Source organism: Trichosurus vulpecula, chromosome 8 (genome assembly GCF_011100635.1).
Source record: "Trichosurus vulpecula isolate mTriVul1 chromosome 8, mTriVul1.pri, whole genome shotgun sequence".
NCBI classification, from domain to species: domain Eukaryota; kingdom Metazoa; phylum Chordata; class Mammalia; order Diprotodontia; family Phalangeridae; genus Trichosurus; species Trichosurus vulpecula.
Window position 1 is genome coordinate 116,922,202 of NC_050580.1, and position 17,820 is coordinate 116,940,021.

The window sequence follows — 17,820 nt, forward strand, 5'->3', positions numbered from 1 at the left end:
GGAGGAAGCTCAGGACCAAATCACTGAGGTACTTGACAAGGGTCTGAGGTCGAGGTAGAGTCCCTAGTCAGCTGGGCTTAGCAGGATTAAGTCAGAGAGCAAGAATGAAGAATAGGTCAAAGGTCAGTTTACCAATTTGCAGTTCAACCTGTAGGGTGTGAGTACAAAGGAAAGCATACCTATAGCATGTCAGAGAGAAATTGAAGACTGAAAGGGATGGTCTAGGACTCTGGTTGAAAAGCAAACAAAAAACCAAAAATTTACTGTAGAAGAAGGAAGCCTAGACACCCCAGAATAAATTGGGTCCAGGAGAAGATGAGAGATAATATGATATATTGGACATACCACTAAACGTGGAGTCAAAAGATTGGAATTCATATCCCTTTTCAGACATTTATTTGCTGTGTAGCACTGGGTAAGTAGCTTATCAGAGCCTCAGTTTCTTTGTCTGTAAAATGGGAATATTAATACTTATACTTCTGTGGTAAAAGTTGTCTAATGGTTCATCGATTAAGTAACGCTATCGGTCACCAAATCAATGATTCAGAGATAGTTATCTGCAGAGTTTTATTATGCTTGGAGCTCATCTTGTATATGTAATAATAAAAAGTCAGAGAGCCCAGAGCATCAGCTCCAGCAACTTTATGTAGAATGGGAATATGTATACGACACAGTAAGATGGAATTTTACAGAAATCAGGAGGGGAAGATAAGAATGTACATGTCCAGAAACAAGTAACAGAAGGGGGAAGATAGGGCCACCTGCCAGGCTAGTCAAAGCAGGATCTGTAGCTTCTTTCCCAGCTTTGATTCTGTAGATTTGGTGACCTTCAAGCATCCAGGAACAACGTCTGGAAGCTCAAAATTGCGACTGGACAGTTACCTCTTCTCATGGTAATGGCAAGAATGAGCCAGAGTCTGTTTCATTATCACAGGTTTTCTCTTCTCCTGGTGGCAGCAAGAAGTCTGAGCCCCCAATTCTCTTGCCGCACTTTAGGTGCAATATAAATGTGAGCTGTTAGGTTAGATATTAGAAAGGGAAAACATTGAAATAAGCAAAAGATAGAAAAAAAAAAGAATTGTACTTAACAATCGACCAGTAAACATTTACTAAGGGGCCAAATGCTACACAAGGTGCTTGAATTCAATACACAGTGATTACCTTAAAGCTCCTTTGGTCAACCTTTAATTGTCACATCATATGATATAATTTCATTAATATAATTTTTGTGCATTTAATTTTAAAACACAAACAAAAATAACTAAACATACATTCACAACTTATTGACATTTCAAAAATTCATTTCAGTATACAAATTGTAAGTTTGATGTTTCCTCTATTTTCCTTTCTTCTTTTTATATATTCACCTCTGTATTTGTGTATAGATTTCTCTTTTTCCTAGCATCTATATAATCTTTTAGTTCTTTTCTCATTTTCTAGTTTTGTTGTTTGGTTATTTCAGTCATACTGACTCTTCATGACCCCATTTGGGGTTATCTTGGCAAAGATACTGGAGTGGTTTGCCATTTCCTTCTCAAGCTCATTTTATGGAAGAGGAAACTGAGGCAAACAGGGTGAAGTGACTTACCCAGAGTCCCACAGCTAGATTTGAGGCTAGATTTGAACTCGGGAAGATGAGTCTTCCTGACTCCAGACCCAGCACTCTATCCACTATGCCATCTGGCTACCCATTTTTACACTACTTAGTTGTCAATATATTACATTTTTAAAATTTCCCCTACATTCTCGATATTTGTCATTTTAATAACAGTATTATATTCTATTATATAAATCATTTACAGACTTAGATATGGAAAAAAACCTTCTAAACTCCTTAGTATAATTCCCTCCTTTGACAGATGAGTAACTGAGGCCCAGAGAAGATAAGTGGCACTTATCCAGGGTAGTGAAGTAATAGAAGCAGAATTCAAATACATGTCCTCTGACTCATTCAATGTTCTTTCCACTATATCATTTTTTCTTACCAACAGTTGAGTATTTCCATTTCTTTGCAATCACAAATAATGCTGCTATACATGGCTTTTAACAAATAGCTTTGATTTTTATGACCCTCTGTTTATTCCTAATAAGGGGATTTGGGGGACAGAAGATTTGTTTATATGTGTTATTCTTGTTGCATATTTCTGAGTTGCCCTCCAAAAAGGTCCTACCAACTTTCAGTTCCACCAAGAATGTATGAGCAAACTTGTTTCTCCACAACTTCAGTAGCTCAAAATTTTATCACATTTACTTTTAGTACCTGTTTGATAAGTATAAAATGGTACCTCAACTTTTTTTGATTTACATCTTTATTATTCTGATTATTTAAAATATTTTAAAGTAATTCTTTACAACATGAATATCTTCTTTTGTAAATTGTCTGTTAATATCCTTTGGCCATTTATCCAATGAATAGCAAGTATTCTTCTCCCTTTATTTTTTATTTGATTTTAAATATTAGATGTTAGGTTTGCATATGTTGACCACAAATATTTTTTCTAATTTGTCAATTTTCTTTTTATCTTGAATCATTTTTATTATGCAGAACTATATTTTATATGATCAAATTCATCTGCCTTACGCTCATAATTTTCTCCTGTTTGATTAAGAGACAACAGATCTTCCCTCTATAATTAAAAGGAATGTATACCATTTTCTTCTGACTTTTTATATTTCAACTTTTACATTTGATTCTATGATCCAGATAGAATTTATTATGATACATTAATGTAATATGAGGGCCTACATTTATTTTTGGCATATCATCTTACAGCTTCTCCAAACAATATTTTATATTATAATGAATCCTTTCCCAATGATTCATTTTTTATAAGTTTATCAAACAACCTTCTTTTGTATATATTTGGTTCTATTTCTGGTATATCTGTTCTATTTCACTTGTCTATTTTTTAACCTAGTTATCAATATTTTTTATAATAATTACTGTATAATATATTTTGAAGTCTAGGAATGTGAGAATACTTTGATCTACCTTTTTTCAAATTAACAGTTGATATTGTTGCCAGTTTTACATGTAAATTTTGTTATTTTATTTATTTTTATAAAGAAATTCATTGAAACTGTTGTAGACCCATTTGTTCTAACTTCCTCCTTAAGCTTTGGGTTCACTTGGACTCTTTTTCTCCCAGTTTTCCCTACGATACATTCTCCATAATCTTGCCAATCGGGTCCTCAGCAATGTGCCATTCACTTGCCCAGAAGAAATCAACATCTCTTATCATTTCACCACCCAAACTAGTATTATTATCTGGGAGGACACTAGAACCCAGAGTGTCCATCACAGACTGGACTGGATGGGCTACGTTATATCAATCTCAGCTATGTCCAAGTACCCACTTTCTCCCTACTCCCTAAATCAAGCCACATGTACAGCTTTGAAGGGCTTCAGTTCCTGGACACATCCATACCTTGATCCTTCTTTTCTTACGTTCCCACTATTATTCTCATTCTAGCCCCTGTTCACTCTGATTGCTGTTGGTCTCCCTTCCCTTCTCACCCATGCTTCTGCTTTTCACTAAGTTATTTTGGCCACGATGCCAACTTGTCATCCCCTCATTTCTTCACCATAGCCTGGGGCTAATTTCTCCCAGTCATGGCTTCTAAAGCATCAGTGTCAAAAAGAATATCTCAACACTACTAATTAGCTCACAGTATTGTGTATGGCCATAATTGTAACATGGCTTCCTGGGCGGAGGTTTCTGACCTTTCAACCTTGAGTATCCCCAGAGTATAAGAGGTACTTTTATTCATGTTGCATTCAATCTGTAAATTAATCCAGTGTATATTGGCATCTTTTACTCCTATTTTTCTTCAGGGTTCCTTATTGATTACGTTTCAGCCTACTCAAGTCCACCATGAATCTCTCCATTGCTTTCCATGAGATTCTTCTGAGACCATTTATCCTATGTCTCACTGCCAGACAGAAACACTGTTTGAATATTGGTATTAAGAAGACAAAAGCTTTAAATGTCAAGCTGGAATTTATATTTTATCCTGAAGGATAGGATCTTAGGGAACCAGTGGAGCAAATTAAATACTGGGGTCACTTAGTCAGACCTATGCTTTAGTTAAATCACCTTGGTGATTCAATGGATGAGACAATTAGAAGGGGAAAAGATTAGAGGTAAGGAAATGAGTCTCTGTCTACTCTAATCCATCCAATATTTAGATTCCGAGGTAATTAGTTGGAGCCTATTATAATGGTCCAGGCAAGAGGTGATGAGGGCCTGGACCAGAGATGTAGCTGTGTGAATGGAAAGAAGGGAACATATATGACATCATTAAGGGAGCTTTGTACCTTCCCAAAGGCAATCTTGTCCTCTCTCCCCATCTCCTGGTCAACTTTAGGCCCAACTTGTCGTTATATGCTATCTTTCTCAAGTATAAAAGCAATGGATGTGTTCCTTAAGTTGGCCATCCAGTTGCATGTGGTAATCTGGCAATAGACATTCTTCATCTTTTTTTTGCCCTTTCTTGTATGGTTAGGCTAAAGTCCTTTGAGTGATCATGAATCTCTTCCAGGAAGCTCTAAAATGTTCTAGGGCTTGATGCATTCCGTGCAGTGTCGTTCATAAATAGGAGCATCTGAAGGACCTCACCAATCATAGGGAATCCTTCTTCAACTTGGATGATGTTCTGAATCTGTCCCATTATTGTGGCAAATGCCTTTGGCAAGCATAGAGAATGTGGTGTTGTGTCATGGAAAGAATGTGGGACCTGGAATCAGGAGAGACTGTGTTCTAATCCTACCTGTGACACAGATTAGTTATATGACACTGGGCAAGTTGTTCAACATCTCTGAGTCTCAGTTTCCTCATCTGTAATATGGGGATGGTGCCTATAAGTACTTCATAGAGATGTTGTGAGGATCAAATTTATGTGTGTGCACATGTGCGTGTATATCAGGCCTGCACAACTTGTGGCCCGAGAGCCGATTATGGCCTTCTGGCTGCTTGCAGTGTGCCAAAGGTTTTTGGGCAGCCTGTGAAAAAATGTAGAGGAGAATATCCTTGTATGTAAAGGAAATCCTTTGGTGTGCTACAAGCAGCCTCTGGGCTGCAGGTTGTGCATGCCTGATGTGTATACACACACATATATGAAAACCTTAAAGTATAATACAAATGTCAATTGTTATTGCTAATGGCTGAACAATGTGTGGCGTATTAATGACATGAGGTATTTTTTATACTGTAAGGAATGCGAATATGAGAAATTCATAGAAACACAGGAAGATATATGAAACTGATACAGATTAAACAAATTAGAACCAGGAGGAAAATAAACACAACTGTAGTGATGTAAATCAGAGGTGTCAAACTACACACCACAACACTCCCAAGTGTTTCAGAACCAGATTAAAATGTAACTGGGCAATGTTTAACAAAATATACAAAATTACAGTAAAACGTAGGTAGTGTGAATTTGTGGTTTTCTAAGTCAGTATGCAGCCTGGCAAGATCTGTTTCTGTTTGAGTTTGATACCACTGTTATAAATGATGTAACAATGATCAATGTTGAGTCTGGAGAAGTGCTGTTGGAAAATACATCTTTCCAGTCTTTAGAAAAGGAATGAACTATAGTTGCGGAATGTTAGTTATTCTTGTTACTCGTGGTGACTGTATCACACAGTTTTTGTAACCATTTTAGCTTGTTTAATTTTGTTGTTGTTTTGTTTTATAAGGAAAAGTATGGGAGTGATATTGGGAAGTGAGTGTGGTCTGAAAAAGTACATTTAGAAGATGTATTTTATCTTTTATTTCAAATTTTACCAAAGAGGAGAATAATCTTAAGAGAAAAAAGGGCAAAGGACAGAACCTTAGAGAATGCCTGTGTTTAAAGGGTAGGAGAAGAAGAACCAATGTAGTTTTCACAGATAGATCTGTCAGAGGAAAAGAACAATTTAGAGGATGGTGTTAGGGAAATAGGGAAGGAGAGAAATTTCAAGAAGCAAGGGCTAATTGAGTATCAAATGGAACAGATTATTGAGAAAGATAATGGAGAAAAGGTTAATAGATTTGACAGCCAGAAGGTCACTGGTGACCTTAGAAAAAGCAATTCCAGTAAGTTGGTGAAAGTAAAAGCCAGAGTGCGCAAGGCTGAGATATAAGTAAACTAATACTTTTAGCATTTCAGCAGTGAAAGGAAGGTGAGATTTGGGACATTTTCTAGGGAGGATCAAGTCTGGGGCAAGGTCAAGAGTCCCAGAGACTCACTGGGGTTGGTCCATGACAAACAAACATGGTAGAAAAGTGCCAAGAGAGTAACAAGCAGAACAGTGGCGTAAGTGATTCAGCCAGGGCTCTGAAGGCCAGGGGGCTGGAATGCTAGGAGGGTGCCAAATGAAGGTGTCTAAGGGTGAGCCAAGTGAACCATAGAAAGGCAAGCTGGCATCCCAAAAGGGGTGGGTAGATTGTGGAAACAGAAACCCAGGAGACAGGCAGAGTAATTCAGGAACTGATAGTTAATCATCTGCTCCCCTTTTTGTATAGCTACACCTCCCCCATCTAATCTTCATTTGATTTTTAAAGGCATGAGCAATGGGATAGGAACCTGAGAGTAAAGGGGACAGAGAGAAGTGTTGTTGTTATGGCTGTTGGCTAGGAAAGCAGAGACTTAAACATCTTTGTAGTCAAAGGGGAAAGGAGCTAGTGGGAAGGAAGAAACTGGGTATATTGGAGAAAGGAAATTAATGAAATAAGAACCTAATGAAAGTGTGAGGAAGTGGTCAAGGGTACAGGCAGAGATTATTGTTGAGATGAAGGATGATTCCATCCAGGGTTTACAACTTCAGAATGACCCTCAACTCCACTCTCTCCCCTTCATTCTCCATGTCTGATCACAGCTGCCAAGTGTTGTAGATTCTACCACGACATCTGTCCACCCTTGCACCCATTACTCAAGTTCAGGTCCTTATCACCTCTCTCCTAGACTATGGCAACAATCTTCTAATTAATCTTGCTTCTAGCCACGCCCTCCTCCAATTCATCCTCTGTCACTACTAAATTAGTAGCCTTAAACTGTAGTCAATTATATCCTTACTCAGAAATCTTCTGTGGCTTCCTAGAAACTCCTCAGCTTGGCATTTAAGGCCCTCCAGAATATGGTTCTCCTACATTTCCAGAATTGTTGCTCATTAGTATCCTTCATGCCCTCTGTGCTGTCATCAAATTAACTTATTATCTATTCTTTTAACTTGACAGTTCTATCTTTTTCCCCCAGATAAATTGTGTCCTCCATGCCTAGAATGCTGGGGCACTTCTTTCAATCCCTAACATTTTTCAACACCCAGCGTCCCCTCCTAGGGAAACATTTCCACCCTACTGCCCCATTGCAATTGTTCCCTCTCCTACCTAAAATACCTTCTTATTTACCTGTCTATAAAAAAATTATATCTTCCCATTAGAACATAATCTCCTTGAGGGCAGGGAGATTGAACTATTTTTTGTTTTTGTATTACCAGCATCTAGCACTTGGTTAGTGCTTAATAAATGTTTCTTAATTTGAATTAAACTGTTTAGGCAAGAGGTTGATGACAGCCTGAAGTAGGGTAAGTGAATGAATGAATGAACAAATGAATTTTAAAAAAAAATGATTAAGTATTTACCATGTGCCAAGCACTGTGCTAAATGCAAGCGATAAAGATAGAAAAGCAATGCGTTCACTTCAAGTTCAGTAAATTCACATTCTAAGTGGGAGAGATAACCAATATAGGATGGCTAAGCTTCAAGGCAGATGAAAGGGTTTGCTGTCCCTAAAGGTACAGCTATAGAGGAGAGATGGCCACCCAGAGTTCTTTAAATTTAATTGGCAAATAAAAATGTCAGTGACTTAGAATCTAGAGGGCATAGTTGTAGGACAGATGGTAAGTTTCTCTTCCCCTGCCCATCTCCTTTCTTATGAGAAAGATCCCTGATTCCCTGCTTTGGCAGAAAAGTGAGGGGGTGCGGTAAGGAGGGCAACTTCAGATGCCTAATTCCCATTAGGCCCACGGAGACCCACATTAATGACTCAGTAAGAAACAGTGTGGCTTATGGACAGTGATCATGGAGGGGAAAAGCAATTTAAAGAAAGTTTGGGGAGGGAGGAAGAAAATTTGGAACACAATTTTTTAAAAGTTAAAAATTATTTTTGTATGGAATTGGAGAAAAATAAAATATTGTTTTTAAAAAAGAAAGTTTCATAAGAGATACCCCCTCCAACTAAAGTCATCCCAAGGATATTTAAGGATGAAATTGGAAAGCAGACAGCAAACTGATGAAAAGTGAAAAAGATGTACAAATATTTTTACAACAAATTCTATTTACCATAAAGTGAAATCACTCATTTAGATTCTAAGAACACAATCCCAAATGAGCTCATAGGGCTAATGTAAATGGCTTTGAGATCAATAAACAATGATAGGAAAAGCAACTAGACTAAACCAAATATAGCATGGAGGAGCTGCATTCTGGGGGCGACAGCCTTCATGATATTGAGGGATAATTTCTCAAGGTATCTGAAGAGGAAGATACCAAAAGTTTTGAAAAAAAAATTAAAATTCTTTTAAAAAAGGTAATGTAGAGAATATCAATTACGAATCCATATGCCTAGTTTTCTATCACATAATTTTTGAGAACAATTTGCACACGTTTTTAGAGCATCCTTGATGTAAGTATTAGAAGGGAATATTTAGGCTTTTGAAAGGATATTCTACAGCAGACTATATATTGACATATCACAACTGATCGAAGAAATAGACAATACAAGATACCACTGTTTTATTGCTTATTAACTACAAAATTCATTAGAGCAAAATGCTGCCTTAAAATTTCCCCTCCAACATGTTTCTCATGATATGCTAAAATAATAAAGAATTCCATGAGAAATGTGACAACAGAACTATTTGCTTCTCTTTTTTCCAGATTGTCCTTCCCTTTTATGTGTTTGCATTCCCAGTAACTTAATTCTCTCTTTAGTTTCTTTGGTGAAATTTGCCACTGTGGATTGAGGTGTTTTTTTTAGTCTGCCAATTATTTCTGCTATGTGATCCATAAATTCTGTCTTTGTAATTCTCATTTCTCTTTTAAACCATTTGAAAATATCCATGATTTCTTGGGAATACACAGGGTCCTCTACCTCATCAAATGTTGATTCATTTTCCTTTGTCTTGAAATATTTATTTTCAGAAATCTGGACTTTTTAAATTGATGTGGAGGCCTTATTTCCTTTTGTTTTTAATATCTTCCCTATTAGATTATCTGCTTATGTTCAAAATTTTTAATTTAATCTCCTCCTGAGATCTTTGGTAATTTCAGTCATTTTTTTTCTCCTTTGATAACAGTTTTTGTGGGCAGGAGACCTCAAAGCCACCTCAGTCTCATTCCATATCAGGCAGTTCAGATTTCACTAGCTTGGTCTCTGACCCAAATGACTTTGGGGAGGGGAGGAAGTGGAGAGACCTGGCCCCAGGTGGATACTGGGCTCTTTCCATCAAACTTAACATGGTGCCATGCAGTCATATACGAATGTTGCCCCATTGCCCATTGTTCCTGTTCTCTGCTGCAGCACAGAGCTGCTATCCCAGCCCAAGAAAGCTTCTGCTTTTTGTTTTTTCACAGTTAAAATGAGTTCATTTGCAAGTCCATGGGTCAGCTTGTGCAGCCCTGCTATAGGAACCCGATGAGCAGTAGGAAATGGGATGCTGAGTGAACATGTTAAGCGTTAAGGATTAGCTTTCTCTGTTGTTAATTCATCAGAGTTAGGGGGTTCTTGGTGTCCTAGATTGTGGAGAGAGCTAAAATTGTTTTAGCACTTGTATATAATTCCTATTCTGTTTGAGAGGTTTAGGAATAAGAAAAAATATCTGGTCCTCGATCTTGTTGAAGATGGAAGTTCATCATAACAACACAGATACCCTACTTTGAATACCTTTTGATCATAAACATCAACTGAATCATTTAAGAGAAAAACATAATAGCCAAAAGTGTTTGCTACTCATTAAAAAAACTCTACAGAGTCCATGTCAGGGAGAAATTCCCCAAAGATAGTGAGATTCTTAAGATATTTCATATATGGTGTTGAATTAATCGAATTAAGGAACATTGGAACTGTGTAGCCCCTAAATGAGGTCCATAATTACTCAGATGAGTTTGGCCAAACTATCCATGTAGAATAAATCAAGTTGATAAAAAATGTTTGTCTTTGAGGCTGATATGCAATTGCACCAGAAAACCTAGATGTAGTGAAAGGTACACATATATCTTGTTCAGACATTGCATGTTGACAGCATGTTGAGCCCAAAATTTAACAGGAACGGGAGAGTAGGCGGATTATCTTTGGGAAATTTCAAAACTCTTCTCTTGACCAAAAACTCCTCCCAGAAATAAAGAACCACCTTTTAAATATTAGTGATCTTCTGGTATTGTTGTATGGCTACAAGTTATGGAAGACTATAATCGATGAAGAATTTAAGTTGAGGATTACCCAAAGGGTAATGGAAATGCACATATTAAGCATCAGCAGACTGAAACCCCATACAAAGAAGGAGCAAAGAAGGAGAAATAGAATAAATAAACGTTAAATTATGTTAAATAAATATATGACTTAAAAAGATGGACTGGTGACTTGGCCAAAGTAAAGCACAGCTAATAGATAGCCCCTGTGTTCCACTGGCATTTTCACAGTGCTGAAAGAAAGTAAGGAATGCTCCTGCCATATTGGATTGACGTCCTGTGATGCGCTAATGGGAGGACATGGACTAGGAGTCAGCAAACCCAAATTTCGGGCTTGGTTCTGATATTCACTTCCTCTGTGACCCTGGGAATATAATTTCACCTTTATGAGACTCCATTTGATTAATGATAGAACTGAACTAGATCAGAGATTGAGAATTGAAAGGGAGCCTTAAAAGTCATTTAGTCTAATTACCTTGTTTTTCAGGTGAGAAAACAAGCCCAGAAAGGTGAAATTATTTGCCCATGGGGCACAGATGGTAAATGGCAGATGGATGATCTCTTAGGTCTCTTAGAGTTTTAAAAAGCCTGTGATCCTACAACTACAAGGAAAGGAAGGGGAGGTTCAGGCAGGGACCATAGACAAGGTAATCCCTCGAGGACTCTTCTCAGAGTCCTAAGCAGAATAAATAGGGCTTTGCTCCAGGGTACCAAATTTAGAGGGTGATGACAAGCGCTTAATTAGAAACAAAAGTTAATTAAAATATTAAGCTACCAGATGGAGGACTGGAGTAAGCTCCTTCCTCACCTCCCAGCAGTGGTTCTCACACTAGTGTCCCGGGGGGCTTTGTCTCTCACCGCATTGTACCATTTCCTTTACCACAGTTTGTGGTACTTGCAACAGACTCAAAAATTCCTGGTCATAGGCTTTTTTATTAGCGTTAAAATTCCATAGTCCAACATTCTTAAGTGTTATATATGGCTTTCCTTAGTAAATATATTTATTGAGTGAATACACCATGTTTCTTACTGTTCTACAGAATAATACTGGATGGCACCAGAAAAGTACAAATTCGGAATCCTACAAGGGAAGAACAAGGTGTATATGGATGTACTGTGGTTAATCATCTTGATTCAGAAACAAAAACTTCCTCAGTGTTGTATGCAGGTAATGCCTAGTGAAGAATTTGGAATTTTTTTCCCTCTACAACTAATTCCATATCTTGCTTCCTATGGAAATATGAAATCATTAGAGTTGTTTAACGTGGCTGCGCTCAAAGGTGGTCTCTAAAGCAGCCTTCATCCTAATTATGGATATTTATTTCCTACATTGCTGAGTTCATATTTAAAGTCCCACTAAGCCAGAGAAGGGGATATTTTTAAGACTTGTCTTTTTTTAATACCATAATATATAACTATCTGCCTCATTAAGAACACTTCAAAGAAGCTTGAACTTAATATAGCTATGCAGATGTTTTATGATTTCATAAATCAAATCATATGAGGCAACTGGGTAGCAAAATGAGTAGAACGCTGGACCCAGAGTCAGAAAGACCTGAGTTCAAATCCAGCCCCAGATATTTACCAGGCAAGTCATTTAACTTTTCTGCCTATTTCCTCAACTGTAAAGTGGGGGTAATAATTGTAAAGATAAAATGAGAATGTTTGTAAAGTGGTGGTGTTATTGTTGGTCAGATTGTCCAACTCTTTGTGACTCCATTTGGATTTTTCTTGGCAAAGATACTGGAGTGATTTGCCATTTCCTTCTCCAGCTCATTTTGCACACGAGGAAACTGAAGCAAAGAGAATTAAATGACTTACCCAGGGTGACACAACTAGTAAGTGTCTGAGGACAGGTTTGAACTCAGGGCTTTCTGATGGCAGGCCCAGAGCTCTATTCATTGTGCCGCTTAGTCAAAGCATCATATAAATGCTGGCTGTTATTGTTTCACAGGCACGTATAAAACACTCAGGGGAGGGGAGTGGGAACTGTCTTATTTTAAGTAAAAGTATTTTAAGGGAATATTCTAAAGCATTATTGTTTTATCACATAGTTGCCTGGCTTTGGAGTCGGTAAGACCTGAGTTTCCACCCTGCCTCTCATACAAAGTAAATCTTTGACACACTTAACCCATCAGTGTCCGTAGCCAGCTCTCTAAAACTATAAATTACTGGAGAATTACATTGGTGGGTGAAGTCTCCACTCCGGGAATTCATTGTGTTAGTGAAATCGCAGAGGAGAAAAAATGTTTTGTTAAAGTCTTTCTTATTTCAAGCATGCAGAGATGAAAGGAATTACCACCAGCACCAGCAGTGGTTTCTGTTACTGCTTCCCCAAACCACAAGTGAGAATCAGATGTAGGGATTCCAGGGTGGGTGGGAGGGTGGGAAATGTTTGCAAAATTGCTCTTTGGGGAAAGGTCACAGCCAAGTGCAATAAGTTGAGAAGCAAAATGGTAAAGGAGAAAAAACATCATCTTTGGAGTCAAGAGCATCGGTTCTGGTTCTGGCTGTGCAGCTAACGAGCGCTATGACTTTGGGCAGATCTCTTTATCTCTCCAGGTCTCAGTTTCTTCATCTGTAAAATGAAGACCTTAGATTCGATGATCTCTGAGTCACTTCCAGTTCTAAAATTACATGGTTCTAAATATTCCTTGAATGCCCTTTTAAGCGTTCAGCCTTCATCTTAGTACTGTAGGGGATGGAAGAGAAATGTGAGACATGCCTTTTAGCCACAAAGAATTTACATTCCCCTAGGGGGAATAAGACAATATGTAACAGTGAGCTGGAAGACTGGCATAGTTAGCAATGAGAGGTCTTGAGTAGTCATCTGGGCTCCACCGCTGATTGTTTGACTTAGAGAAAATCACATCATCTCTGTGGGCCTGGGTTCCTCACCTGTATAATGAAGTAATTGGTCTAGTGTTCCCAAAGGCTTCTTTCCATGCTGAAGTTCTAAGATGCTAAGCTCCCCACCCTGATATGTTACCAGTTCTGTTGGATTTCATCTTTATTCTTCACAGCCTCACATTAGATTATTTTTAATAAGCATAAGGGCTTTCCTGAGGCACCTCCTCCTATTGGCAATAACTTTGGGGGTCACAGTTTATTCTAGAAAAGTATCTTGGACTAATATGGAAGTGTTTTGCATGACTAGACATGTATAATCTGTATCAAATTGCCTTCTCAAGAAAGGGGAGGAGAGGGAGGAAGTAGAGCATATGAAACAAAAAAAACTTTAAATGAATGTTAAAAATGTTTGTTTACATGTAATCAAGAAAAAATAAAGTAAAAATTATGTGTAAAAAAAAGAAGAAAAAAGTATCCTGCAGGAGTAAAAAAGCTTCTTTCCTTTTTGGGCCCACAGAATTATAAAACCCTAGAAGTAGAAAAGAACATGAGGCCATCTAGTCCAAACCGTATATACCTGAACAGAATCCCAGAGTTCAAAATGGGGCCCAACCTATATCTGAATAAAAATTCTCACTACATACCCGAAAAATGATAACATAGTCTTTAGTTAAAAATGTCCAACGGAAAGGAACCAATGCTGCCCATATTATTAGCAAGTTTTCCCCTACATCTACCTAGCTCTGGAACCAAGAAAAACAAATTTAATGTTTAGGATTAAAATCTTTGTTTAGGATTTTAACATATAAGAATACATGTATAAGAATATGCTATATAGATATAATAATAAAATTCTTGTTTAGTATTAGACTAAACCAGGAGTGGGGAACCTGAGATCTTGAGGTCACATGTGGCCCTCTAGGTCCTCAAGTGCAACCCTTTGACTGAACCCAAATTTCACAGAACAAAAATTTGGATTCAGTCAAGGGGCCGCTCTTAAGGACCTAGAGGGCCACATGTGGCCTCGAGTCCACAGGTCCCCCACTCCTGAACTAAAACATTCCCTCTTCCCTTCTTCGCCAGGTTAGGCATCTTCAACCAGTATGTCATGATCTCAACACTCTTAATCATCCTATTCACCTTCCCTTAGATGCATTCCAGCTTACCATTGTCTTTTCTCAAATAGAGAAAGAGACACACTATTCAACACACACACTGATCAGGACAAACCCCGTCCCGGAGTCCTAGATCCCATAGCTCCGCTAATACTGCCCAAGATTACAGTAGCTGTCTCCCCTGAATCACACTGAGCTTGCTGTCCACCAACGCTCCCCAGATCTTTTTCCCCCCATCACAAATTGATGTCTAGCCATGCTTCTCTGGTTTTGTGCTTGTGAGACTGATTTTCTTAACCAAAGGTAAAACTTTATATCTATCCCTATTAAATTTCATCTAATCATAGTTGGCCCAGTGTTCTATCCTCACAAGATTTTTTTGGCTCCTAACTCTGTCATAACAATTTGTTAGCTGGCTTTCTGTCACCTGCAAATTAAATAAGCACACCGGCTGTACTGTGATCCAAGTCACTGATAAAAATCGTTAAATGGTCCAAGGCCAAAGCCAGATGCCTGGGGCATTTCCTGGGAGTGCCAGATTCACCAGGAACCTGCCATTCAGCATTTGTAACTTGGTCATTGAGGCCTTGCCGGAAGATCTTCAATGAGTCCTTTGCTTTTCTTTCACCTCCAAGTGGACTATTGCCTCAGCTTAGTTTCTCTTAGCTTCAGGCCAAAGCAGTTATCCTGGCATCTGCTGCCCTGCCTCATGATTTGAGTTGGTATTTATTCAGGCTGTTCCTATAGGTCAGGGATTCTTATTCTTGTTCATCTCATAGACCCCTTTGGCCATCTGGTGAAGCCTATGGATCCCTTCTCAGAATCATATTCTTCAATGCATAAAATAAAATACATAGAATTACAAAGGAATCCAATTATGTTGAAAAACAGATATCATATATATATGTATATATATACATATATATGTATATATATATACACATTAGAAGTTCATAGACCCCATCTTAAGAAACCCTATTCTGGGACTATCAGATATCAATAAAACTATCATATATCAATATATATTATATACCAATGTCATATATCAATAAAATATTATTTAAGAGTGTAAAAAAACATTCTTGGTTCATGGAAAACAAGTGGCTAGTAGAATTTGGACCCCAGGTCATAGTTTACTGATTCCTTTTTTCTCCTAGCCTTGGGTATTCAGACCCTTTCTTGATTTCTCATAACGAATTGACCATCTTCATCAGCACATTCCTACCAACTTGTCCCTTCCTGTTTTCGGAAAGTGCCATGTGGTGGGTCTAGACTGGCCTTGGGAGGGGAGCCTTGTTTACTTTGTGGTACTTGGCTCTTTGCCTGTCACCATCCCTAGGGGAGCATTTTTCTTAAGGCAGGAAATGTTAGTGTGAAGCCAGAGTTGTCACTGACCAACACATTCTTTATTCTTTCCAAACTTGAAATATTTTTTCTAGTATTGAATTTTTCCACTTAATCTGTTATGCAAGCACTTGTTTCAGAATAATCAGATACTAACTTGTAATTTTATTTCACCATTGTTGGCCATTTTTTATTAAATTAAACAGTTTTATTGGTCACAGCCACATGTAACTTTGCTATTGGAGAGCTATGTTAGAGTTGGCCAATTGAAGTTCACGTTCCATTTTAAGACTTTCTACAATTTAAATGAGTTCTTAGTATTATAAGTTATTTCAAGAGCAGCTCTTCAATCTGAATTGAAATTTGTATTAGATGAACTTAAGACACATGAACCTTAACAAGGTCAGATAGCACAGACAATCTCAGAATCTGAAATCTAGAACGCTTGGATAAGATCAAGTCTCCTTGCAGAATCCCTGAATTTTAGACTTATAAGGGCCTCCAGAAGTCATCTGGTCCTACTTATCTATGGAAAAGAATCTCCACTATAAAATTCCCAATAGACTTCATTCAGCCTTTTCTAGAAAAACTCCAGGGGGACAGGGGGACCCACAATCTCAAGAGGCTACATCTTAGGAAGTTTTTCCTGACATCAAGCCTAAATGCCACTCCTTACAACTTCCACCTGTGTCTCTTGGTTCTTGGGGCCAAACAGAACAAATCTAATACATTTTCCATATGTCCTTCAAATCCTCAGAAATCATTATTATGCTCCTCCCTGAGCCTTCCCATCTCTAGATTAAATATCCTTAGTCCCTTCAATTAATTCTTCTATATGTTAATTTGGCTGTATTTTGCACATACTTATATGTGTATATGTTATCTTTCTCTTTTTTTATAATAGAAGCTCTCTGAGGGTTAGGAAGATGTCAATACCTAGCACAGTTCCTGACACATAATATGTGCTTGATAAATACTTGTTCATTGATTGGTTAATTCACATGGTATAGACTCAAGGCCTTTCAGCATCCTCATTCTTCAGACGAGGAAACTGAAGCCTAGAGAGATGAGTGGTTTTGCACAACATTTCGGATGATTCATAGTATAATCAGCCAGCCAAGAGACATTAAGTCCCTACTATGTGCGAGGCATTGCTAAACACTGGAGGCACTGTTCTAAGTCAGGCTTAGAACACAAGTTGCCTGATTGACAGTCTATTCCAGTATTTTTTTGCCTTTCTTTGTATCCCCAGGGCTTAGCACAGTGTCTGGCACATAGTAGGGGTTTAATAAATGCTTATTGAATAACCAACTACACTGCTCAAACCCATGATTCCAAGAATTATATTTTCTTGGTATTTATGGTAAAAAGTATGTAAAAGTAGACATTAGAAAAAAATTAAGTAGAAGGATTACTTCTTTCTCTATTTAGAGTTGATATGTGAGTAGCACCTGGGTTCAGGCATTACTTCTGATACATACGGGCTGTCCCATAACCTTTTGGTACCTCAGGCAGCTCTCTAAGACTGTAGACTGTGGAACAGTTGTTCATATGTATTGGTAGAGTTTACTTGTATTCCAGTGATATTACAGGCCCAGACATCCTGATCACTCCCACTCCCAATCGCCAATTAAACTTTGGTGCCAAAATTGCAGTAACTAAAACTTTGCTGTGCATGTTTGCTCCATATCCATCTGCCTACCACCTTTGGTCATTGCCCTGCTACTTTGTTAGCTATCTGGAGAAAAGAAAAAAAAGACTTTAACCTAACCCAGCTCTATATTTCTTTTTAATTAAGAGGTGCCTGTCATCTTGACTGTTGCAAGAAATTTCACAGAATTGGAACATGGCCGTCTGACTCTAATTATTGGTGGCACTGCCAAGGCAAGAGTGGGAGCCAACATCACCATTAGGTGTCCAGCAAAAGGTAAGTAAGAGCATCCATTTCTGGCTTGAATCTTAGGATATGCTTAGATGTGACCTGAACAACCAAAAGAACTATGAAAATGATTGTGGCCGTGCTTAGTCATAGAATGAAGGCCACACTTTTTTTTCCCCTA

General features: G+C 38.0%; 1 protein-coding gene across 1 annotated transcript in view; it reads left to right on the plus strand.

Moving 5' to 3' along the window:
• Positions 1 to 17,820, plus strand: part of ADAMTSL3 (ADAMTS like 3) — a 563,622-nt gene that overhangs the window by 490,267 nt on the left and 55,535 nt on the right. Inside the window, exons 22-23 of the mRNA XM_036737163.1 lie at positions 11,492 to 11,619; positions 17,559 to 17,687. Of these exons, the coding sequence (XP_036593058.1) occupies positions 11,492 to 11,619; positions 17,559 to 17,687 (257 nt within the window). The remainder of the gene's footprint in view (positions 1 to 11,491; positions 11,620 to 17,558; positions 17,688 to 17,820) is intronic.